The sequence below is a fragment of the Gossypium hirsutum genome, chromosome D11, assembly GCF_007990345.1.
Source record: "Gossypium hirsutum isolate 1008001.06 chromosome D11, Gossypium_hirsutum_v2.1, whole genome shotgun sequence".
Lineage (NCBI taxonomy): Eukaryota > Viridiplantae > Streptophyta > Magnoliopsida > Malvales > Malvaceae > Gossypium > Gossypium hirsutum.
The window spans coordinates 13,990,823-14,017,216 of NC_053447.1; the positions used below are offsets into that span (position 1 = coordinate 13,990,823).

At 32.3% G+C, this 26,394-nt stretch overlaps 1 protein-coding gene across 1 annotated transcript; it reads left to right on the forward strand.

The window, feature by feature from the left end:
- The first annotated feature begins 245 nt into the window (after positions 1–245).
- Positions 246–14,742, forward strand: LOC107924106 (myosin-6). The gene is given in 40 exon segments (XM_016854400.2): positions 246–618; positions 1,586–1,714; positions 1,968–2,111; positions 2,475–2,620; positions 2,703–2,859; positions 2,978–3,036; positions 3,145–3,304; positions 3,958–4,107; positions 4,207–4,343; positions 4,470–4,616; positions 4,737–4,838; positions 5,451–5,508; positions 5,598–5,699; positions 6,794–6,831; positions 6,939–7,065; positions 7,151–7,321; positions 7,415–7,546; positions 7,646–7,755; positions 7,834–7,894; positions 8,532–8,709; positions 8,829–9,034; positions 9,196–9,315; positions 9,460–9,558; positions 10,055–10,172; positions 10,175–10,266; positions 10,404–10,543; positions 10,708–10,822; positions 10,913–10,957; positions 11,024–11,107; positions 11,203–11,373; positions 11,661–11,816; positions 11,907–12,098; positions 12,202–12,330; positions 12,442–12,512; positions 12,587–12,686; positions 12,798–12,854; positions 13,504–13,560; positions 13,641–13,721; positions 13,813–13,895; positions 14,172–14,742. Coding segments are annotated over 40 exon segments (4,542 nt in total). The 5' UTR covers positions 246–615; the 3' UTR covers positions 14,287–14,742.
- Positions 14,743–26,394: the final 11,652 nt, after the last annotated feature.

Genomic DNA, 26,394 nt, shown 5'->3' on the forward strand with positions numbered 1-26,394 from the left:
TTGACTGCCCCATTCCAATTTGATTTTGCAAGAACCGGACAGTATACACCCACCCTTTTTTCTTTTCCATTTCATCTTTTCGTTGGACTCTAGTTTGACCTCGTCTTAGTTGTCATCAAATTCCGTAATTACGTCCCCAAATCTAGGGCTTTTCGTAATTTCCTCTCATTTAATCCAAAACGCTTACTCTTCCTTAATTATTCCATTTTCTTTACAAAAACAAATTAAATAATCGAACTTAACGAGTAAAGATTGTCACCTCAAAAAAAAAAAAATTTAAGAGAGTTAAGACCGGAACAGGGAATAGGAAAAAAAGAAAGAAAAAGAAAAACTGCTTTCATAAACAGAGCAAACGCGAGGTTTAATCTCTTCAAGAATATATATTAAAAATCTTTGTTGAAGAGATTTAAGCTTCTTGTTTTTTTTTTATATTGTTTATTGCTTTGTTTTTCGTTTGGAATTCTTCTGTAGTGTAAATCGTTTAGAACAATAGACCAGTTCAAATCGTTTTCTCTGTTGAATATTGTATTGAATGATCATTGCTCAACGCCTTGGGGGAGTAGATCCAGAAGCAAACCAAGTTTCTGATCCGTTTAATTTCGGTCAAGGATAAGAATGGTAATTTATTTATGACATCTTTTGCTTTTTTTCCCCTTACATTTCGTTTTTTGTTTTGTTATTTCTGATTTCTAGCTTCGGACGGTCTTGATTTAAAGAAACCTTTTGGTAATTCTAAGGAATTGTAGTTGACTGATCTGAACATGAGTTGAAGCTAGCTATTACTATTTTTTGGTCCATTAATATTCGTTGTTACTTAGATCCGCGTTTTAGGGTTTTAATTGTCTTGCTTTGTTATGGTTAGTTGAGTATAGTTGGGGATAAAATTTCAGTTAGAACCATATTGCCATTGACTAGAACTTGAAGTAGTACATTTTGTTCCAAGTATGATGTAATTTTGAGTATGGTCTTGTGAGTTTATGTTGATTGTTGGTTGAGTTCCCCTTCAATGTTTGGTCTTTGATTTGTCTGGTTATTTATCCGTTGATGTAACTAGCTTGGTGTGTGGAAACTATGATGGCTTTAATGTTAATAGGACATTGGAGCCATAAAATTGGCATTGCTGCTACTTTGGCTGAATTTGTACTTCGTATGCTTTCCAATTTTTAAATTTAGTGTTTTTATTCACTCCATATCTCTAAGAAGACCCAAATTCACATCTGGTAAATTCCTCCCTAAAACATTTCCGAATTTGAAAGGGTTTTAAAAAGAATGAGCTTGGTGGATTTTAGATGGGTCATGTAACCTCCAAAATCATTTCATTTCTATTTAGATGTTTTCCAAACAAGAAAGAAGTGCCTGGCCATATCTGTAATTCCAATAGTGATTGCCTACAGTCTTCTTTTACTAGTGAATTTTTTACTTGTTTTCTGCACCATCCTAATAGTTCCTATTAGAAGTCATTTTGAGATTGAAAAGTGAGAACTTAACTATGTGGTTCTGCCTTAATGCTTGAATCTTGATTGAATGGTTATAAGGGATAGTTTCAATTAAATTGGTGAATCATGGGCTCTATTGGCTTTTGTAGGCTGCCACAACTAGTCTTGTAGTTGGATCTCTTGTCTGGGTGGAAGATCCTGATGATGCTTGGATAGATGGTGAAGTCGTGGAGGTTAAAGGTGAAGATATTAAAGTCCTATGCACTTCAGGGAAGACGGTGAGTTGCTTCTAAAAAATTAAATGGATTGTTTTACGTGCATATGAATTTCAGTTACTTCTATTTTGGTGAATGCTTGTTGATAAATTGCTATTTTCTTGCCACAATCATGTTCATATCACATGGCTTAAAATTTTCTTCCCCTCACCTTTTTCCATGTCATGCAGTCCAGTATGATAAAATGGGAATCCATTGAGAACATAGAATGCTTGGTTGAGTTTGTTAATTTTACTTTCCTATGCATTTGCAACAGGTTGTTGTTAAAGCTTCAAATGTCTATCCTAAAGATGCTGAGGCCCCACCTTGTGGAGTTGATGATATGACAAAGCTGGCTTATTTGCATGAACCGGGTGTGCTCCAGAATTTACGATCAAGATATGATATGAATGAAATATATGTAAGATTTCAAGCAAATGTTCACTTTCTTTCTGTGTGTGGGTGTTATATCTGTCATTCTTTAATTTTCTTCGTTGGAATGGATGTAATTGCTTTCTTTCTGGTATATTGCATTGATGAATGTTAATGACATATTTATGTTTCATCATGTTCTCAAATTTACTGATAAAAGGAGGCAGTTGCCCCAATGCTGCCTTCAGACATATACTGGAAATATATTGGATTGCTGGGGAATTGATTTATATTTTGCTTTTGTTGTGATATAATCCATGTTTGCATCTATGAATGTTTGGAATCTTAGCATTTCATCATATTTCAAAATTTACTGACAAGAGGAGGCAATTGTCCCTAATCATACTTCCAGACATATACAGGAAATATATTGATTGCTGTAAACCCATTCAGAAGACTACCTCATCTTTATGATAGCCATATGATGGCACAATATAAGGGGGCAGCCTTTGGTGAATTGAGTCCACATCCCTTTGCTGTAGCAGATGCTGCATACAGGTACCCTGCTATACTGACCAGAAGTTCATTTTATATGAGCACTTGTTTTTGACAATAAAGCCTGCTGTTTCTGTCAATGCAGATTAATGATGAATGAGGGAATTAGCCAGTCGATTTTGGTCAGTGGTGAAAGTGGGGCTGGTAAAACAGAAAGCACAAAATTGCTTATGAGATATCTTGCTTACATGGGGGGTAGAGCTGCTGCTGAGGGAAGAACAGTTGAGCAGCAAGTTCTAGAGGTAAATATGGCTACGAATTTTGATCTTTTGCGACATTAAATCTAATGTTGATATTTTGAAATTATCATCCTAGTAACAGTGTTCAACAAGTTTGTTTTTTCTTTTGCCTAATCTGCAGTCCAACCCTGTTTTAGAAGCATTTGGTAATGCGAAGACTGTTAGGAACAACAACTCAAGGTAAGAATGTTATTATTAGCAAGTTTCACATGCTGCATGTATAGTAGATTCTATGTCTGAATCATTGGTTTTTTTTAATAATAATTTGCATTATTTTGAATGATTTAGTCGCTTTGGTAAGTTTGTGGAGATTCAATTTGATTGGAGTGGAAGGATTTCAGGAGCTGCAATCAGAACTTATTTGCTAGAAAGATCACGAGTTTGTCAAGTGTCTGATCCAGAGAGAAATTATCACTGTTTCTACATGCTTTGTGCTGCACCACCAGAGGTAAGTGGTTTTTGATTGCTTAATCAAGCTACTTGTAAAGTATTTGATACAATATGTTCTTGCATATTCATTCCTTCAATAAGCATTTTTCATCTTCAGATTTAAAATTTAAGGATTATCTTATGACCAAAATGTACATTCTAGAGAAAGAATTGTGATGGGAGCTTAAATTGCGAGAACGGTCCTGCCTCTATTTCTAGCTTAAGATATCAATCTATTTGTATGTATATATATATTTTCTATTTTTAGTGCCAATGCTTGAAGGTTGTAAAGTGTAGTTTATCATGTCTGTTACTTTCCAAGTTTTATGTCTATGATTTGTATTGGATTTCCTGGCATGTCAGTTGTGTCAAGATACATCCATAGCTTGTTAAGATTGTGGTATAGAAGATCCAATATGAGGGAGTTCCTTCTTTCTTGAAAGCCCTTTTTAACAGTTTGTTCATTTTATCTGATATTGAGTGGAAAATTTTGAACCTATAGCTTTGTTCAGTTATGGATAGATGTGCAGTTGTGAGTATCATTTCATATCTTTGGAAAAAGAGAACAGTTTGACAATTCATGAGTTTGTAATGCTTCAGGTTGTCAATTCTCATACTTATGAATGTTTGTCTCCTCCTGTCCTGCTCTTGATTCTCTTTTTTACCTTTCAGGATATTCAGCGGTTTAAATTAGGAAACCTGAGAACGTTTCACTATCTGAACCAATCTAATTGCTATGAGTTGGATGGCGTTGATGAGTCTAAGGAATATGCTGCAACGAGGAGGGCAATGGATGTTGTTGGAATAAGTTCTGATGAGCAGGTTTGCCATGAAACACTATCCTGGGAGATGATACTTGAGCATAAAATTTTCTAAAATTTCTTTATCATCTTTTTGATTGTTGCCTCTGCCATTTGTCAGGATGCCATATTCCGTGTTGTGGCTGCAATTCTTCATCTTGGGAACATTGAATTTGCCAAAGGGAAGGAAATAGACTCATCAGTGCCTAAAGATGAAAAATCACGATTTCATCTGAGGACTGCAGCTGAGCTTTTTGAGTAAGTGTACAATTTCATGGACTTGCAATAACATAAACTGGAAGGCATTTCTTTGATATTTGTTCACTTCCTTAGCCTCTCGGAAGAGAACATAGAGAGCATGTTTAATGGCCAGTTTTGTTTTAGGTGCGATGAAAAGTTACTAGAAGATTCTCTTTGTAAGCGCGTAATCGTAACTCGTGATGAAACCATTACAAAATGGCTGGACCCAGTATCTGCTGCGCTTAGTAGAGATGCTTTGGCTAAAATTGTGTACTCGAGGTTGTTTGACTGGTATGGTTCACTTCTGCTGTCTGAGTAGAGACACTTAAGATTGACTCTGGTTATCATTTGTTTTTGTTCAGTTTTGGAATTTTATTTCTGACTGTGTTTATTAATTTTTTTATTTGACAGGATTGTGGATAAGATCAATAGTTCAATTGGTCAAGATCCTGACTCAAAGTACTTAATTGGGGTGCTGGATATTTATGGATTTGAGAGTTTCAAGACTAACAGGTGCTTAACTGGTATGCCTGTTGTTTTCATAGTTGACCGAAGTTGGTTTTCCGAAACCAGTGAATAGAAATGGAAGTTGTCTCAATGAGGCACAGTTTATACTTTTGACAATCATTTATTCTTTGATACTAAAAGAAGCCGTGGTTTGAGAGACCTATTCTCATTTGTTAAGGTGTCGTAAAGGTGGTGCACTTGGATGTTTTGCACATAAGGATTTCTATTCTGGTTTCAAGTAGGGGTGACATTATATCGTTTCACTCTTAGTATAACTCTACCAAAATTTTCTGTTGATGAGTTTGATGGCTTTTGGCAATGGAGTTTCTAACTTTTTTGTTGTACAGTGGTCAACATAACTTTCTCTTGAGCTTTAGGGTATAGTTCATTCATTGTTTTTATGAGTCGGAGTGTAGTTTACTTTCTCCTTTAATAATTAATTAGCTATCTGCTTCTGATGTCCTTTAAATTAAAATTTCAGTTTCTCGATTGTCTTGCCATAATTATCTTCTCACCTTCTTTCTGAAGTCTTTAATTTGTTTGGAAATTAGTATTGTTCATTGCTTTTGGATGCTTGCTATTGCCTTCTATTTATCTGATGTATTATTTTCTTCGCAGTTTTGAGCAATTCTGCATTAATTTGACAAATGAGAAGTTGCAGCAGCATTTCAACCAGGTTTATTTCTGAAAGACATACCCAGTTCATGCTTAACATTTCCCTGTTTTTGTTCTGTAGTTTGTGATACCTAAATTTTTTTTGCTCAGCACGTCTTCAAAATGGAGCAAGAAGAGTATACAAAAGAAGAAATTAATTGGAGCTACATTGAATTTGTTGATAATCAGGATGTTCTTGACCTCATTGAAAAGGTCTGTGGATTCTACCTCTCCTATTATTTGGCTGGACTTTTACAGGCTGGTTTAGTATTTTATCATCTGTACCTCCAATATATAATCCCATTAAAATGAATCTCTGTGTATAACCGTGGAGTTGGTTCTGTGTTGTTGACTATAAATCTCTGTTAACAGAAATTTATGTTAAGGCACATCCACTGGAATTGTACAATTTTGCTTGTAACTATATGATTGCTTCCATGTATTCTTGTCTGGTGATTCCATTTCTAGTGCCAAAAGCTTTGGTATACCTAATGTTAGATGTTGCTTACACTATGTAGTGTTGTTTTCATGCTTTATAGAAGATTAAGTGGTAAGGGCATCTTTGATGCTTTATTCTCATTGACAATTTAAAAGCATGGGGGAAAACCTGATTGATAAGGATTATGGTGTAAGATGCTCAGCTTGAAAACAAGAGAAGAAATTTGGGGGAATGGTGAGGGAAGAGTCTAAAGAGACAAGAGATGGATCATTTTTCAGGTGTTGAAATAGTTGTAAATAAGCTTAGTCACCAGCTATAGTCTAGCAATGTAAAAAGTAATGCCTGCTTCAAGTAAGTTGCTGTGAAAATGATAGAAGAGTGATGGTTAAGTTAATATCTACTTAAATCTTATATATATTTTAAATTCCATGCAATAAAAATTTCCCTTTTAGCTTCTAAACAGAATTTTGAACCTTGTATTGGTATCATCCTTGTTTGATGTTGGTATTGATATATAACTTATTTGACTCATATTGCCAATTTCTGGTGCAAACTTCTTGATTACTGTTATGCCTGTTATCTCTGTGCTTGAGAAACTACCTTTCTTCTTCTTAAGAATTGCACTCTTTCATGCATTTCTGTTCTCTCACATTTCTCTTTTTTCCTTTCCTCTGGTAACAAGAAAATATTTTATTGTTCTGTACTTCTATTATCATTGTTTGGTTTCTTGAACATTCTTACCTATAATATTCCTAGATGTTGGTGGGTTCTCATTAATCACGTCTAGGGATCAGCGTTAAATGGTTCATACACTTATTTGGTGGTTATTAATTATATGTTTTTTATTTTTGCTGTTATTGATTTCCAGAAACCAGGTGGCATAATTGCTCTTCTAGATGAGGCTTGGTAAGATGTAGCAAGCACTTATTGTTAATAATTATATCCTAGTGTTCTTGTGGTGATGTTGATGAGCTTTTTCCTCTCTTGGATGTTCGCCTTCTAAATTTTAAAAGCATGTTTCCAAGATCAACCCATGAAACTTTTGCTCAGAAGCTGTACCAGACGTTTAAAAACCATAAGCGGTTCAGCAAGCCCAAATTGTCTCGTAGTGATTTCACCATTTGCCATTATGCTGGTGATGTATGTTTGCTTTCTCTTTATAGTAAATTCATGTTAAAGAACAAAATAAAGAAGTTAGGTGAATGGACTTTTGTTAACGTTTCAGGTCACTTATCAAACTGAGCTGTTCCTGGACAAGAACAAAGATTATGTTGTAGCTGAACATCAGGCCCTTTTGAATGCTTCAAAATGTTCCTTTGTTTCCGGATTATTTCCACCTTTAGCAGAGGAATCTTCCAAATCGTCAAAATTCTCTTCAATAGGTTCTCGATTTAAGGTGTGTCGGTGTTTCTGCTTCTTAAATGCATATTATTACCCTTTTTTTTTCCAGACTAATGGGTCATGGGCGCTCTCTCCTTGTATTTCACAGCAACAACTACAAGCTTTACTTGAAACTCTCAGTTCCACTGAGCCACATTACATACGTTGTGTAAAGCCCAATAATCTTCTTAAGCCATCAATATTTGAGAATAAAAATGTTCTACAACAACTACGATGTGGGGTAAGAATGATGATAATCTACCAGGACGAACTGAAATGTGTATTTGGTACTTAATAAGAGCTGCTTTCCTACTAATCCTCACTGTTTATCTCATTTCAGGGGGTTATGGAGGCTATCAGGATTAGCTGTGCTGGATATCCTACTAGAAAACAATTTGATGAATTTGTGGACCGATTTGGTCTTCTTGCACCTGAAGTTTTGGATGGAAGGTACAGTTAATAATTTGCTTTGCTCTCAAGAGGTTTCTTCAATACTGGACTCTGACCCATTTACTATATACATGGTAGTTCTGATGAGGTTGCTGCGTGCAAAAAGCTTCTAGAGAAGGTCGGGCTTCAAGGCTATCAGGTAAATGTCTGATAGATATTTAGTCTTTTAGTCAATTGAGTTTCCTTGCCATTAGTACTAGATCTCATGTTGAATTGTTAGTATACATCTTAAGCAAAGTCCTCTGTCATCAAGGTTTCACTAAAAGCTAGCAAGACAGATATGCAATAGGAAGATATTTAATAATTTAGGTCTGGTCTTTGGCTTATTTTCACTTGCAAGCTGAGGAACTCAACTCAGCTCGTCTGGCAAAAGATCTATTTGGTGTAGACCAGAACTTGTTTGTAGGTAAAATGTTTGGATTTACTAGGAAACAACACTAAAAACTGGGCCCCTAGTACACTTGAAAAATTTCTGGAAGCTAGCTACTGTTATCAAAAGTGCTAAACACTTGTCACATGCAGATCTAACTTGTTGGATTTCAAGTCACAAACTTATTATTGGCTAATTTTTGCCATTTAATTTTTGCTCGAGCATCATCTAGCATACATACGGATGGAAGCAGTACAGGCATCTTCTAGATGAGAGTTCAATCAGTGCTTTTGAACAAATTCTATGCATCCACTTGGTTTATTATTGTTTACTCACATGTTTTATGAATCTCTGTTCTGGTTGGATTTTGGGAAAGATCATATCGACGCCATTTTGTTTTTGGCAGATTGGTAAGACAAAGGTTTTTCTTAGGGCTGGTCAGATGGCTGATCTGGATACCCGTAGGATTGAAGTCTTAGGAAGATCTGCTAGCATTATTCAGAGGAAAGTTCGTTCTTATTTAGCTCGCAGAAGTTTCATTGTGCTTCGCCGATCTGCATTACAGATTCAATCTGTCTGCAGAGGTATTTATTCCTGTTTAAGCATTTCTAGGTTTGGCAGTAGCAAATTAATTAAATTTACAGCATTAAGGAATTTGTTATTATGTACACCTGTTGATAGTTTTTGTCCATGCTGATCTCAGGGCAACTTGCTCGCAAAGTGTTTGAAGGCATGAGAAGAGAAGCAGCCAGTTTAAGGATTCAGAGAGGTTTGCGCATGCATCTTGCTAGGAAAGCTTATAAAGAATTGTTCTCGTCTGCTGTTTCCATTCAGACAGGCATGCGGGGGATGGCTGCTCGCAATGAGTTACGCTTCAGAAGGCAGACCAGAGCAGCTATTATAATTCAGGTAGGTCTTGGATTTTAAATTGCTCTTAATCATACTGCTTATGCATTGGTGCTTTGAAAGATGTACCTTTTCAATTTTGCTTTCAGTGGCTGAAGTTCTTTTTGTTTCATAGTTTTGTATATTAAAAAAAAACTTGGAATGACACTGATTGTACTCAACAGAGCCAATGTCGCAAGTTCTTGGCCCGGTTGCATTATCTGAAGTTGAAGAAAGCAGCAATTGCAACGCAATGTGCATGGAGAGGAAGAGTAGCTCGTAAAGAACTGCGGAAGCTTAAGATGGTATGTCTTGTTCGTCCCTCAGATTTTCTCTATATGCAGACCTTGTTTTCTGAAACAATGTAGTCTTTCTAAGACCTTTAAGTATGATAATATTTTGTTTTATGAATGCATCCCTCAGATTTTCTGTTATTATTTTATTTACAGGCTGCTAGGGAGACGGGAGCTCTGCAAGCTGCAAAGAACAAACTGGAAAAGCAAGTTGAGGAACTGACATGGAGATTACAACTGGAGAAACGAATGAGGGTAAGCATGTATTATTATTATTATTATTATTCTGTGTTTGTTCTTGGCTTCTATCAAAACATAGTGTTTTTTATTTGACGTGTCATGTTATGGAGAGAGGGCCCTGATTTTTGTATGAACTATCTCGTGCTTTAAATACTGTAGGTTATGAGGCTCTCAGTTGTACTTGACTTCCCATCTTGAATTATCTGCTTTAGATAAATAACCTGATATTGCATTTATTGCAAGGGGTTCGCATGTGATCCCCTGCCTGTATATCCAGCCACTTCTGGTTGGAATTTCAAATATAGGTATAGCTTGGTCTGGCCTGATGTAATTATTTATTAATAATGTTGCATTTAAATATATTTTAAATTTTAATGTATATTATTTCTAATATTTTAATGATATAAATGCTATGGGATGGGCTGGGCTAGGTCACTCAGGCCTACTTTCATCCTGTAGTGCTTTTATGATTTTTGTCTTGTTATTTATAATTTCTTGTCTTACTCTGTAGGTTGACCTGGAAGAAGCTAAAACACAAGAAAATGCAAAACTGCAGTCTGCTTTGCAAGACATACAACTTCAGTTTAAAGAGACCAAAGAATTGCTTGCCAAGGAACGTGAGGCTGCCAAAAGGCAGCTGAGGTAGTCCCTATAATTCAGGAGGTTTCGGTGGTGGACCCTGTGATGTTGGAGAAGCTTACAAATGAGAATGAAAAACTGAAGGTGAGTAGGCTGCGTCTAAAATCTGTATTGGCATAAAGATACAGTGAACGTACAATGATATATAGGATACCTTGGGGATGTTTTCTTAGAGAACACTAATTTCATAATTATATTTCTCATGTGCTTGCTATTTGCAGGCATTAGTGAGTTCGTTGGAAAAGAAAATTGATGAAACAGAGAAAAAGTTTGAAGAGACAAACAAAATAAGTGAAGAAAGGTTGAAACAAGCTTTGGATGCCGAATCAAAAATAGTTCAGTTGAAGACTGTTATGCACAGGTTTGTTTGTGCCCTTACTGAGAAAAGATTGAGATAAGTTCTTTCAGTTAACTACCAGAATATGGGATAGCGTTTTTTTGCATGCATATTGCTGAAGCTGTGTTTATTCATTTATTCCACTCTTTTTGTCTTTTTCCTGGTTAACATCGTTTCTTTGTTGGCAGTCTTGAAGAAAAGATTTCAGACATTGAATCTGAAAACCAAGTTTTGAGGCAGCAAACCCTATTAAATTCGCCTGTTAAGAAGGTTTCACAGCTTCCACCAATTCCAGTCTTTCCGGTAAAATATAACTTGATTTTTTTATTCTCCTGTTTCAATTAATCATTATGTTGAAGTTTCTCATTATTCGTGTGGTTTGAAAATTTGCAGAATTTGGAAAATGGTCACCATATGGATGAATTGAACAAATCAAATGTATGTTTGATTTTAATACTTGTCTGGATTCTGTAATGCGGCCATTGACAAGAGCTGTTACTGCAGGAACCACAGAGTGTGACTCCAGTGAAGAAGGCTGGTGCAGAATCTGATGGCAGGTTGCGAAGATCCAATCTTGAACGTCAACATGTATGTGTTTCCCGCAATTAATTTTTGCATCTTCAAGCCTTTCCTTCTTTTTTTTTTTGCTGCGTTTCAATTTTTTTTTGTCATTCTTTCAACAGGAGAATGTTGATGCACTGATCAATTGCGTTTCAAAAGACATTGGGTTCAGTCAAGGGAAACCTGTTGCAGCATTTACCATATATAAATGTCTTCTCCACTGGAAATCTTTTGAAGCAGAAAGGACCAGTGTGTTTGATCGTCTTATTCAGATGATTGGTTCTGCAATTGAGGTAATTGATTGTATGTTTCTGTCTTGTTTGTGGTGTAGGGTAGCAGGCTGTGTCATCTGCTTCAAATTTTTTTGTTTATCCTTCAGCCTTTTCTATGATTTTGTTCTTCCCTTTTATTTAATTGCCCCTCTTTAATAAATGTAAAATAGTTGCTTTAGAAGATCTCACTTTGTTATGTCTCTGAATTCTACTTTCTGGGCATCTTTTATTTATTTCCTGTTTGCTGTAGTAGAACAAGCATAAACATGCCATTCATAAGTGAAGAATGAAAACTTCTTTGATTGTAGAATGAAGAAAACAATGGTCATATGGCATATTGGTTGTCCAACACATCAACGTTACTGTTTTTGCTCCAAAAAAGTCTTAAAGCTGCTGGTTCAAGTGGTGCAACTCCAAGTCGGAAGCCTACTGCTGCAACCTCTCTGTTTGGAAGGATGACAATGGTATTTGAAATTCTTATGGTTCCTAGCTGTGTATATCATTTTAGGGAAGAGTAAGACTATTTTTAACATTCCTTTCTCTCTTAAACCCAGGGTTTCCGCTCATCTCCTTCTTCCAACAATCTTGCTGCTGCTGCTGCACTTGCAGTAGTTCGCCAAGTAGAGGCCAAATATCCTGCTTTACTTTTCAAGCAGCAACTTGCAGCATATGTGGAAAAAATCTATGGAATCATTAGGGACAACTTGAAGAAAGAGTTATCATCTTTGCTTGCTCTATGCATCCAGGTATCTTGTGATTTAGTTTTTGTTTAAAAATTGAATTTGTATCTTGCAGCTATACTTTCATTAATCTTGGTCCCTTTTTCTAATTGGTTATGCTGATTGTTAGGCTCCGAGAACATCTAAGGGAAGTGTACTACGATCTGGGCGGTCTTTTGGCAAAGATTCTGCTTCAACTCACTGGCAAAGCATTATTGATAGCCTCAACACCCTCCTAAGTACTTTGAAAGAAAATTTTGTAAGGAACCTGATTTTTTCTTTCTAACTTACCTTTATAAACTTCGATTACCACTGTCCATCCTGATTTCCAGTTAAATGCACAGAGTTCTTACAGTTCCTTGGTTTTCAGGTGCCTTCTGTTCTTATCCAGAAGATTTATACTCAAACGTTTTCATACATCAATGTACAATTGTTTAATAGGTATGTTTTGTTGATGTCCTTTGTGGTTTTAATTCAAATGGTTTGCTTATATTGGCAATTTTGTCATTTTCCAGCCTCCTCCTACGCCGTGAGTGTTGTACATTTAGCAATGGAGAATATGTCAAGGCTGGGTTAGCCGAGTTAGAGCTCTGGTGCTGCCAAGCAAAAGAAGAGGTAACTTCTTTTGTGTTTATTTACGGAGTTGTTGCTACATAATTTTGCAGGGCAGTTTGCTTACTTTAGGCCCCTAACTAAGCTGATGCTTTACCTTCCCTTGTACTGCAGTTCGCTGGGTCATCGTGGGATGAACTTAAGCACATAAGGCAGGCTGTTGGATTCTTGGTATGTTGGATCATCTTGTTGGTTGTTTTGCTTGTTTTTCATTGTTGAAATTTTTTGGTATTTGGAGTAATAAACGTCATTGCTTTGCCTGGTTATCTTGTTTTGAGCTCTTTAGGTATTGTACTGCCGAATTTGGAAAATGATTATTTAGCCCCTTTCCATTATGTTTGACAATGCACAAAGTTTTAGGGTAGCAGAATCTTATTGATTGATGGTGGTTCTCAAATGCCCTATTAGATGGAGTTAGTTTTATGTAAATGACAAAGCTAACAAGTAGGGGCAGTGGCAGATATTTAAGGACAGGATTTACCGGTAGCTTTGTTATTTCTTCTTCATGTCGTTGTTTGGAAGAGATTCATGTCGTTTGGCACAGGTTGCTAGGACACATTTTGTAATACTCATGTATTTACCTGTGCTTGTAGGTTAGTTAAACCTCTAAAATTATGACGAGCATTTGTTTGCTTGAACAATGTGGCTCTTCAACTATCTCTGGTCATACTATTCAATTTTGTTCCCTTAACCCAAGAAATCATTGTTAAATTGATTTGTACCTGCTGAAGTATTGCCCATTTACGCAGAATATTGATGTTTCATTGGCCCTTTATGTAGAAATAGAGTTATGCTGAATTTTGTTAAAACCTGATAACAGGTTATACATCAGAAGTACAGAATTTCGTATGATGAAATTACAAATGATCTCTGCCCTGTAAGTCCTTTCTCTCTCTGTCTTCTCTATTATTTATCACAATGTTCTTATACTCTGACATTAACTCTTGGTTTGGTCAGATTCTTAGTGTACAGCAGTTATACAGAATATGTACGTTGTACTGGGATGACAACTACAATACTCGAAGTGTTGCTCCAAATGTAAGTTTGTGTGGCATATAATTTTTTTTTCTTGGTTGTTTAGGAAGTTCAGAAATCAGATGATTTATTGGTGACCTTCATTCCTTTACAGGTTATTTCCAGCATGAGGGTACTAATGACAGAGGATTCCAATGATGCTGCTAGCAGTTCCTTTTTATTGGACGACAATTCCAGGTAAGTTCTTACATTGAGCACTACTAGTAAAGCTGGTTTCTGATGTGGCTTAAGTAAAAACTCCCGTTCAGACGTGTTTAGAAAATGAGAATGTTAGTTCAGGAAGAGTTGAAAAGTCACATATAGTCGGCGCTACATAAACAGTGTATTAGAATCCAAGTATAGATGGATATGAAAGATTGCAATTGCAATGGTTTAAATAACAACTAAGGTGCATGCTGAGTTGAACTTTGGAAGGTTTAAATAACAAACTAATCCATCCTTGTTAATACACAGCATCCCCTTCTCTGTCGATGACCTTTCCAATTCGCTTCAAGAGAAAGACTTCTTGGAAGTCAAACCAGCAGAGGAACTTCTTGAGAATCCAGCCTTCCAATTTTTACACGAGTAAGGCATAGGAGCTTAGATGCATATGCTTCCCGTCCTTATCGAGTCAAGGTCAGCAATGTGGACTTTGATACGCTGTTGCTGACTCATTGGTTGTTGTAAATTCAATTCATTTACCCCTCTTCATATATATTTGCATAAATCGATCTCCGATTGTGAAATGTTTCTATTGGTTTATTATTTTTTGACAATTCAAATTGTAAAAGCTGACGTTGAGTCTGGGCACGTATTTGTTTGATTGATCTGGGCTCTTTTTTATTTTTATATTGCTTTATTCTTCTGCCATAAAGGGGCAGTTTTTTTTCATTTGTTTTTTAGTTTGGAAGGTAAGGAAGGTGTAATGAACAGTGTCATTATAGTCGATGGCTGAGATGTGGATCCCAGACCCAGTTTTTGATGTAAAAAGAAACCCAGTACGGATGCGTACAACATATATATAGTTGAAAAAGATTTATTATCATGGTTGATATTTGATTTCTGAATGCTATTTCTGTTACCTCTGAGCTTTTTGTCATTGCAAATCCAAGATTTTGCGGTCTATTATTGTACATGCAAGTCACTTGCAGTTTTTAAAAATACAAATCACCAATTTCATAAGAACCTATTAAAGTAAATAGCAAATTAGAACGATTAAAAAAAAGGGAAATGATATAGATGTCATTGTCCAAAGAGTAATCGATTACAAAATGAAGCTAATATATACTTGATTGGCATATGATTATGAATTATATAGATGGAAAAAAAAAAGGGCAGCAAGCAGTGAATTTCTGAAATTGGTGTTGGAATCCTTTCTCGTCATTATAACTATAGTTGTTGGTTTTACTTATTATCACAATTACAGGATGATAGAAAGATTACCGAATGAAATTGGGGCAAAAGATTACAAATTTTCTTTTAGTGTTTAAGATAAGCTGTATATAACTCTTTTAGGTTCTTATGTCATGGGCTAGACTTTTTGTCTTGCAAATTCCTCCAAAGCACCAATTTGTATAGCGGAAGCGGTTGTGCCTAAAGAAGCTACAAATGAACAACAGAAAGCCAAAGAAAGAATGTACACAAAGTGTTCGAGTAAATGCTGAAAGAATTCTATTACTCTTAAGAATTCTACTTACAATGGATGAGTACAAATGAGGGGAGGCTCTCTATTTATAGTTGAGTTCCCCCAAAACTGACGGTTAAGATACATTTACATCGACGGACGAGATTAACCATATCCCTTGATTTTAGGGATTTACAAGATATGCCATATCAAATTTAATCTAATCTTTACAAGATATTATTCCCTCAATCTTCTAAGATTAGTTACCAAATTATCCTAAGTTGCCATATCTTCATTATATGAGTACAAATGAGGGGAGGCTCTCTATTTATAGTTGAGCTCCCCAAAACCGACGGTTAAGATACATTTACATCGACGAACGAGATTAACCATATCCCTTGATTTTAGAGATTTACAAGATATGCCATATCAAATTTAATCTAATCTTTACAAGATATGATTCCCTCAATCTTCTAAGATTAGTTACCAAGTTATCCTAAGTTGCCATATCTTCATTATCGGGCCAACCAGACTTCAATCTGACAGGCTTCTCCAATAGTTTTTTGAATCGGGCCAGTTCTTTTGGGCTAAATGTTTCCCATCTAATTGATAGACCTCCATGGGGCTCATCTTGTGCCATGTCACGGGCTTTGTACTTTGGCCCGTGACACTTACACCTCCTTTTATAGTAGAGATTCATAACTCAATTTGATTATATTTGAATTCCGCATAGTTTCTTGATGAAGATGACATCTTTTCTTTGGTTGAAGATAAGATGCCATTTTTTCTTAATTGTTGTTTTCACGTTGCTTCTTTTTTATCTTTTAGTGAAGATGGTTTTTTCCATGTTGCTTCATTTGTCTTTTGTGTCAGCTTTTTTGAATATTGTCTAAATTCATTTATTCAATTTCTCCTAAATTTAATGAATTGATTGACAATTCTAGTGAGTTCCAACTTTCCAATATATTTTTGATGTCTTTAATTATATGAGATGGAAAACCATCCATTTCCATTTCGGCTATCTTTTTTTAATAGTTGAATGGATTCCTCATTTATTTCTTCTTGGCAATTTCCAATATCATAGGTGATTATTCTTCGACCATTAGTCCAAAATCTATAAATTTTTTTATTGAAGTAAATTCCGAGCTCTAGCAATTCGTTCTATTCTTGCTTGAATTTGATAATAAGCAGGATTATTATAACACTTGTTAATATATTTTGTCAATTGTTCTTCCTCTTCCACGGCTGTAGATAGGTTTCTTCCTATAATAATTTTGGAGATAGTCCAAATTTGATATGGCTGATTTTTTTTTATATTCAGGTATACCAAGAAGACTACATATTTCGAGATGAAAATAGTAAAATAAGTTATTTTTATTTAACATGTATAATGACATAGATTTAATAAAAGCTGGAAAATCTTTTAATAAATGGAAAGAAAAATTTTGAGCTGTTATTTTTTAACAAAATTCCATTCAATATAACTTATATCAAATGGTTTATGGTCAAGTCTAAATTTTATAGTACAGATTTTTTTATATAATTTAGAAAACACAAGCTTGTGAAAAATATTCAGAAATAACTTTTTGAAATTGAGGCTACTGGTTGCAAATGGCTCTATTTATTTTAGAAAAGTTTTCTATAGGTAGGATAATTCTAGCATTATTACATAAACATAATCTAAATGTTTTATTTATAACCGGATTAATTGTTCCCTTGGTAATAAAATACTGGTATATATCAAGAAGATTGTTTATCTTTTTAATATTTAAAAAATTAATTTCTAGTTCTTCCCAATCACGATATAAAATAGATTTTAACAATAAATCATGAACAACTTATTCTTTAGTTGGTTTTTCGACTAAGAATTGTGAAAGCTTAGTAAGAGCTCTTCTAAAATTTACTGTTTGCTTAGTAATATGAGTTTTCCATATTTTATTAATAAAACTATATAAATCTAAGGGTAAATTTGGATTATAAAAATATTATATATCTTGTATATGTTGTGGTTTCAACAAATTTTCTACCCCTTAAATAATTTAACATAACTAGCTTGGCATACTGAATTTGGATCTTGAGACCATGGTAATTGACTTACCGATTGTGGTGTTATTGAAAATTGAGTTGAAATTCCAACTGGTTGTCTTACCATTGGATATGGAACATAATATTATTGATTAGGATAAAATGGTACTTGAGAAGTTATTGACATAAATCCTTGATTAGGATATTTTGACTTCGAGGAGTTCTTTTTGTTGGACTTCTTATTAATGGTAGTCCATTCCTCAAATTTTTATAGAGGTTATTTATCTCTATCCATAGGGCTTGCTAAATAATTTGCAACACTACTGTCAATACCTTTAACATATAAAACTTCAAAATTATAAGTGTATAATTCATTATATTATCTAATTCTTCTTGATATAGTTTCTAAACTTTTATTAATAAGAAAATATTTAACTACCTAATTATTAATTTTTATGATAAATTTTCAGGTGCTAAATATATAAGAAATTTTTGTATTCCTTTTTTAATAGCTAATAATTCTTTCTCAAATATGACATAATTTATTTCATTTGGTTTAGATTTATTGAACTATATCCACATATTCATTATTCATTATTTATTGTTCTAACTTTTAAAATACATCCCCACTAATTTGGTGAGACATCTGTTTTCAAAATTAATTTATCTCTTTATTTAAGTAAATAAACTTTTGGAATTTGAATGACTTCAGATTTTAATTTTTTTTTTATAATTTTAGAGTCTTTTTTAGACCAAGTAAAAGTTTTATATATTTTTTAATTTGCCATATTAAAATCCTATTTTTTCTGATAGGTTTAGAAAGAAATTTCTTCCGTAATTTATAATTCCTAAAAATTGTTGAAGTTGTTTCTTATCTACAATTTTTTCAGAAAATTCTTTTATTTTTACTATAATATGATCTTGTAGTTTAAGACCATCTGCAGATTATTTTAATCCTAAAATTAGATTTCTGTTTTTTTAGCTCTATTTTCTTAGGGCTTAATATGATTCCATGTTTTATGAATTCTTGAGAAATAATATTTTAATGTTTTCTATGTAATTCTAGAGTAACTGAAAAATTTCAAAATATTTGAAATATATCAAAATATCATCTATATAAACTATAGAAAATTTCTTATATTTATTAAAAATAAAATCCATTCATTTCTGAAATATTTGTGGTGCATTACATAATCCAAATGACATTACATTCCATTGGTAATGTCCATTGGGTGTACTAAAAGCTGTTAAAGGTTTAAATTTTTCTGTTAGCATGATTTGCTAGAATCTTGATTTACAGTCGAACTTACTAAAGTATTTTGTTTGTTTAGTCTGATTAATTAATACGTCTTTTCTTGGAATAAAATTTCCATAAAAAATAATATTTTGATTTAATCTTTTATAATTAATGATCATTCAAGCTTTACCTCTTTTTATTTCTGCATGATTTCTAATCATAAAAGCTGAACTAGAATGTGGATTATTAGTTTTTTCTATCAATCCTTTATCTAATAACTTCTTAAATTGTATATCAAATTCTTCTATATCTTGTTTAGTATAAATCATTGGTTTAACTCTAATAATTTTACTGGGATTTTTCATTTTTATACTACAATATCTAGAGCTATTTTGCCATAATTTTAATGGTTCTTCACTAAAATTATTATCTAATATATTAAACAACCAATGACTTGTTTCTAGTTGTTTAATTTATTCTTTTCTTGTGGTGTAATTTTTTTGTCACATATAAATTTATGGTTTTCTACTAATGGTATTTCTATAGAAGTTTTTTCTACAGATAACATAATTAAATTTTTATCAATAGAAATGAAAAATGTTGATATATAAAATTATTACCTAATAATATGTCTCCATGCATTTTTGGAAAGCATAATAATTTGGGTATTACAAATCTTACATTATTTATGTAAATTGGTATGTTTCTAGCTTTATATTGAATAATGGTTTTGTTATCATTTATTCCTATGGCTCTTATTGGATGCTTCATAGGTTCTCACTTTTCTAAAGGAATAACATTTTTTTTGTAACTACTAGTCGTAGCTCCAGTATCTAGTAAAGCATGTAAAAAATATGTTTTATATTCTCTAAATTAAAATGTAATTTCAATATATGTACAATATTTCTTGGATTAGAAATTTGAGAATGTATTTATATCTCTTGTTCCAAGTTTCATTTGTTGGAGTATTATTGAAGTTTGTATTTCTCGCATTCTATTGTTTCTAGAAGATATAGAACTTCTACTTGGTTCTGTAGGAAAAATAAGAATATGAACTATTTTCATTCCTTTTGGTATTGAAGAATTTGGAGTTTCCTCATCTTCATCTATTTGTGGATTTGAGGGTAAAACTATATTATTGTTAGTATTTGTTACTGTCGCATTTTTAAAATATAATTTATCTCTAGATGCCATATATTCTATTATACTAATTGATTTAGATGTACTTGGACTAGAAATCCTTTTTATCATCAGTCTTTTGGAATTGATAGATCTATTAGATTTAATAATTTTGGTTTTATTTTAGTAGAAATTTTATTAGGTTCAAAGATTTCAATAATTTTGTTGTTAATTTCTTTGATTTTTACTTTTATTGTATTAGGTATATTCATTAATAGAAGTCTAACTGATTTCAATAATTTTGTTGTTAATTTCTTTGATTTCAAAATTTTTTGTTTGAATTCTAAGACACAAACATTCTTCTATCAAAGGATCTGTAATAGTTATAAAATAATTTGGTTTAACTTTAAATCCTATTACTCCTAAATGTATATTCGATTGCATTCCTCCAATAAGTGCTTTTACTAGATTTTCAAATCTTTTATCTAATAATACTGATATTATCTTCTAAATAAATCTCTTATAGTTATCATTATAATGCCTAAATGTATGTATCTAACTTGGGGATATTTATTTTTAATCCTCTTAATTTTTTTTAGTAAATAATGAAATTTTTGTTAATCCATCTTTAGTATCTTTGACAATTGTATTACCACTTATTTTTCTGTCTTTGACACCAAATTTTATATTTAGATATTTTATAAAATTCATCTTTAGAAATATGATTTTATTAATATTTTCTATCATTTCATCAGAAAAATCTTTTTCTTCTCCAATCATATTTCCTAATTTTATACCTTGTTGTTCATTGTTAGAAATTTCTTCTAACTGGTTATTAAATCTACTTCATATATTAAACATAAATATATATTCTTCACTATTTATATCAGAATTTGTTTCTGATATTAATTTGTATAATATTTCTTCTTCCGTACAAATTTCTAAATTTTTTTCTTCAAGTGTTTTAATAATTTTTCTTGCACTTTTCCCTTTATTGGGACAATTTTGTGCTATATGACCTTCATTCACATATAAAACATTTACATTTTTACTTTTAAGATTTTTAGAAAAATTTCTTTTAATAAAATTATTATTATTATTTGGATTTTTTTATCAGTTTCCAAAGTTTTCATCTAATTAGCTTAAATCTTTTTATTTTATTTTATATTTTTTATAAGTATTAGGACATACTGATTTACATTCGAATTCCCGTTCATCATCTAAGATTTTTGTACATTGTTTATCACTTAGTTTATGCTTAACTTTTATAGAAGCCTTTCTTTGTAAGCAATAATTGGTTATTCTTTCTTTTGCAAAATTAATTCTATTTTCTATAGAATCTATAGTATTTATATCTACACCGGATATTTTGCCATGTTTTTCTAAATAAGAACCATATTTTTTTATACAAATCTCATCTCATAGTGGTGGTAATTTAAGAAAATATTGTTTTTTTTTCCAAATTCTATATTTTCTTTTTTTAAATTTTTGATATTCATGAAGGAATTTTTTTAGAAAAATCTTCTAAATATCTAATGTCACATAATTTAATTTTTGACAACACATAACTAGATACACTATCTTGATCTTTTTTTTTTAATCAGTATAACCACAAAATTTTGTTATTAGAATATAGGTTAATCCTTTTAATACATTTCTGGGAGCTTGAATCTGATTGATTAACTGCCCTTTTTGTTCACTTCATTTCTAATTCTTCCCTCAGAAATCATAAAAAATCTCCTTCAAATGTTCCAATTTTTTTTTAAATTTCTTTTGACCAATTATTGTTGTTTGCAACTATAGTCATAGACTGTGCCCGATCATCTATGGGTTTTTCATATTTTTCTATTGGAATATTTGTAAGATCTAAATATATACCTCCTTGAGCAACAATTCTTTTGTTTAGATAGTCTATCTTATGTGGGACTGGTTGGGTAGACAACTCTATTAAATTTTCAGATTTTATTTCATTAGTAGCAATATTTTTAGTTTGATTACCAAACATTCTAGTTGTATTTTCAACTTGTTCACAATTTCTATTAAAGGATTTTAAATAATCATCTTTTAAAAGATTCAAATATAATTTTCTTTTCCCATTAAGATCTTGATCTGTTTGATCAGTTTCCATTGGTTTGAGTACATCTATATTTTTGTCTTCATCTGTTGAAGAATTTTCTCCATTAGATTTATAACTTGTAAATTTTATATCTTTCAGGTTTATAGAATTATTAGAACTACTACTACTACTACTACTACTATTTGTAGAATCATAGTTTAGCATACAATTATAATTAAATAAAACAAATAACTCTTTATGTTTTTCATAAAGTTGTTCTATAAATTTTAAATATTCTATTCTTTCATTTTTATCATATGTCTTAGTAAATTTATACTTTTAATGTTCTATAAGTTCTTTATAGGATTGAAAGTCATATTTTTGTTGATATGTAAAGTTTCTTTTTGTTTTCTAGATTTTTTATGCTTTTCATCTTTTGTAAACGATTGTTCAGAGGAAGTGTCTTCTTCTTCTGACAAAGCTAATATTATGTTGCTATTACCATAATATAGAGGTCCTAAATCTATTTCTTGTTCTATATTTTTATTAATAAGAACTTGTTCTAATTTATTATTATCTTCAGATAGGATATTTTTAGACTCGTTATTCAGATCTAATTCAATTACTTCTCCTAAATTATTTATTTGTTGTTCTATTTCATTGACTTTATTTTATAACTTTTAAAAATATATAGAAGTAATATCTATTAAACTATCAAAACCTTTACTAATTGAAGGGATATTATTTTCGTTTTTAGAGTTAATATTCATAGTATGATTGCAACTTTTATCATTGTATAGACAATCAATTTCTTCCATGAAATTTATCTTAGGTACCTAAAATCCTCTGATATCTGTGAATTAGCCTTACTTTATAAAGCCAAACGTCTCAACCATAACTTATATAGGCAACAGTAGGGCAGAATAACAAATGTGTGGGTTTTAAGATAAATAACAATGGAATAAAAAAAATTAAAAATAAATGATAGAATTTACAATGAATACTAAGATATTATTTCTCCAGAAACCCTTATACTAAGCTCTGATACAAATTACAGGATGAAGGGATGAAGGAAAGATTACCAAATGAAACTATTAGTAAAGGGACTAAAGATTACAAAAAGGAAGGAGGTTTTCTTTTTTGTTTAAGAAAAATTGTATATAACTTATTCATCCATGCCTCGTGTCCTTATGCTCAATGCCTTTTGCATGCATCAGATTTCATTCACCATCTGCCTCTTTAATACCCATACCTAAGAGAAAAATTGGGTAAGAGAAAAGATAGCAAGGAAAGACAAATGACGAAGAGATGAATCTATCCAGTGAGAGAAAGACAGATGACAAAGATAGCAAGGAAGGATCAATTATTTTTCAGCGACTTATTTTATTTTCTTGAATCAAACATGGGAAAATGACAAAACTATTCTCCCTAAAATAAAAACAATGAAACAAACACAGTTCTATATTTAATTTTCAACCACCAGACAATTTTTAAGTTTAGACGGATGATAAAAGATGATTGATCGAAAATGATTGATTTGGTTTGGGTTCTTTAAGAGAAATTCTCCATGGGCCTTTGTTAAGGTACGAAGAGCTCAAGACTTTTAAATAAATGCGTGACAAGTGAGAAGATTAAGGGTCATTATGTCTTTCACTAAGTTTACCTCAGGAATTGATTGATATATTCTTGAGTGCTCTCATTGTAACACCCTTACCAGAGACCGTTGCCGGAGTCGAGCATGAGGCATTACTTGAAATAACTTAAAAAGTTCGGGGCATAAAAAATAACTTTTAAAAGTTATTTCACTGTTAATAATAATACTGTCCACCTACGCAACAGTCACTAAATCAATTATAACTCGACTTACGAAACTCAAAATTTAGATCCGTAAATTTTATCTGAAACTAGACTCATATATATTTTTACCATAATTTTTTTATAATTTTTGGTTCAGCCAATTAGTATAGTTTATTAGTTAAAATCTCCCCTGTTTCACTGATCGACTGTCCTGACCTCTCGTCACTAAAATTCAATTATCTCATTGTACAAACTTCATATGGGGAATCTAGAATATAAATTACAACTCATAAATATTTTTGTACAATTTTTAATGATTTTCCAAAGTCAGAACAGGGGATTCCAAAAACCACTTTGACATTTTCTAACTAAAATGCAAATATATCATAATACATAATTCCTTTGTCTACACCGTTATTTTTCTATGAAAATAGACTCAATAAGCTTTAATTCTATATCTCATCCACCCTCTAATTCACTTTCTACTATCCTTGGTGATTTTTCAAAATCACATCACTACTGCTGTCTCAAAACTGATTCACTACCAATTTTTACTTTTTCATGATTTCTATGCATAATTTATCACCTAGACATTTATAACAACAAACACCTTCATACTTAGCCATTTTAATAACTATTCATCATCAAATATTTACATATCATCTTTTGGTCATATCTTAAGAATATACAATCGAAATGACTAAGTCCCTATACATGCCATCGCTCAAAACATTTATCGTATTAAAATACGGAGTTGTGGTGGTTGATAGTGTGAACGCTCTCTGATGTCTTCAAGATCCGACTATGCTTGATAATACTATATGAAAGAAAAAGAAATAAAAGAAATAAGCATAAAGCTTAGTAAGTTTACAAGTAAATAAATAACAACATTTATCATAAACAATTATATTCATAAATTTTTATTAAGCATTAAGATCTTTACTTTCTTCTTTACTTACTCTCTTACTCGTTTACTTACTTGCTTGCTTAACTTACTCCTTCGTTGCTGAAACTTCTTTTCTCAACTGATAACTGACATACTCTTAATCTTATTAACTCACCTGAACTTGTCTATTAGGCTTTTACCTGAACTTTCATGTAACATCGTCTATTTATTAGCCCGTTGAATCAGTTGGAATACTAAGGATACTCGGTCTCCTGTCTGAATACAACATGCCAAAGTTATGTCCCAGACATAGTCTTACATGGGATGTTTCTTGTACTGTCAATGCCATATCCCAGATATGGTCTTACATGAGAGTTCTCATATAGGTGCCCATGTCATGTCCCAGACATGGTCTTACGGGGGACCTCTCATCTTGGTGCCAACGCCATGTCCCAGACATGGTCTTACATGGGACCTCTCATCTCGGTGCGAACGCCATGTCCCAAACATGGTCTTACACGAGACCTTTCATAATCTCAATGATGCCAATGCCATGTCCCAGACATGGTCTTACATGGGATCTCTTTACCCAAATGTCATGACATTTGTATCCAATACATTCCTCATGTTTCAACGGGGCCTTTTAACACTGATTCTCTGCCATCTCATACTTGAGTTAACATTAGATATTTTCATGAAATAAATACGCAATTGCTGAAAAATAACAGCATTAATAATAATTATCAAAATATTGCATTTGTTTACCGTAAACTTACATTGGTACAAAATATGATCAAATCAAGCACTTTAGTCCTTAGCCTTTTTCTTTCACCGGTCTAACTCTGAATTTTGTTCTTCTTGATCTATAATAAAAAAATTAGCTTATTTAATACTCACATTCATCAAAACAGTCCTTAACTCGAACTTTGACAAAATTACATTTTTACCCCTAAACTTTTGCATATTTACACTTTTTTCCCAAAGCTCAGAAATTAAACTTCATCCCTTATTCTTATGTTTTATGACATGCTGAATATTTTTCCCTTCTATGGAAACATCAAATTCTCACTCTAACACTTACTTTTGAACATTAGGTATTTTTGCTGATTATGTCAATATACTCGTTTTCACTTAAAATCGACCAGCAAAAGTTGTTTAACATAATTCCTAGCTTCATATTCTATCATAAAACATCAAAAGAAACGTATTTCACCAATGAGTATTTTTCCAAATATGAACCCTAGGTTAAATTCTTGCTAAAATAAGCTAAATTAAGCTACTGAGATTCCAAAAACATAAAGAACATTAAAAACGGGATTTAGAATTACTTACTATGAACTTGAGAAAGTGAAGAAACCCTAGCTATGACTTCCTTCAAATTTCAGCAACAAGCAAGGATGATGAACAAAATTTTTACATCTTTCTCCCTTTTAATTCTATTTATTTACTAAATGACTAAAATGCCCTTACTTAAAAAAAATCCTATTTCACTTATCTCATGTCTATTTTTGTCCATCACTAACCAATGGTCTAATTACCATATAAGTACCCCTAATTTATAGTTCCATAACAATTAAATACCTTTAATATATAAAACTCAACTTTTGCACTTTTTAGAATTTAGTCCTTTTGACTAAATTGAGTGCCCAAACGTCAAAATTTTTGAACGAAATTTTCACGAAATCTTTCCGTGAAATTGTAGGCCATAAAAATATAGTAAAAACGTAAAGAACATTAAAAACAGGGCTAGAACAAACTTACAATAGAGCTTGGAAGCTTGAAAAACCCTAGCCATGGTTTCCCCTTGTGAAATTCGGCCATGGGGTTTTGAAGATGGACAAAAATTGGCTTTTAATTTTGTTTTTAATTCATTTTAATAACTAAATGACCAAAATGCCCTTAATGAAAAACTTTGGAAACATGCCTAACCATGTCCATTTTGGTCTACCAACT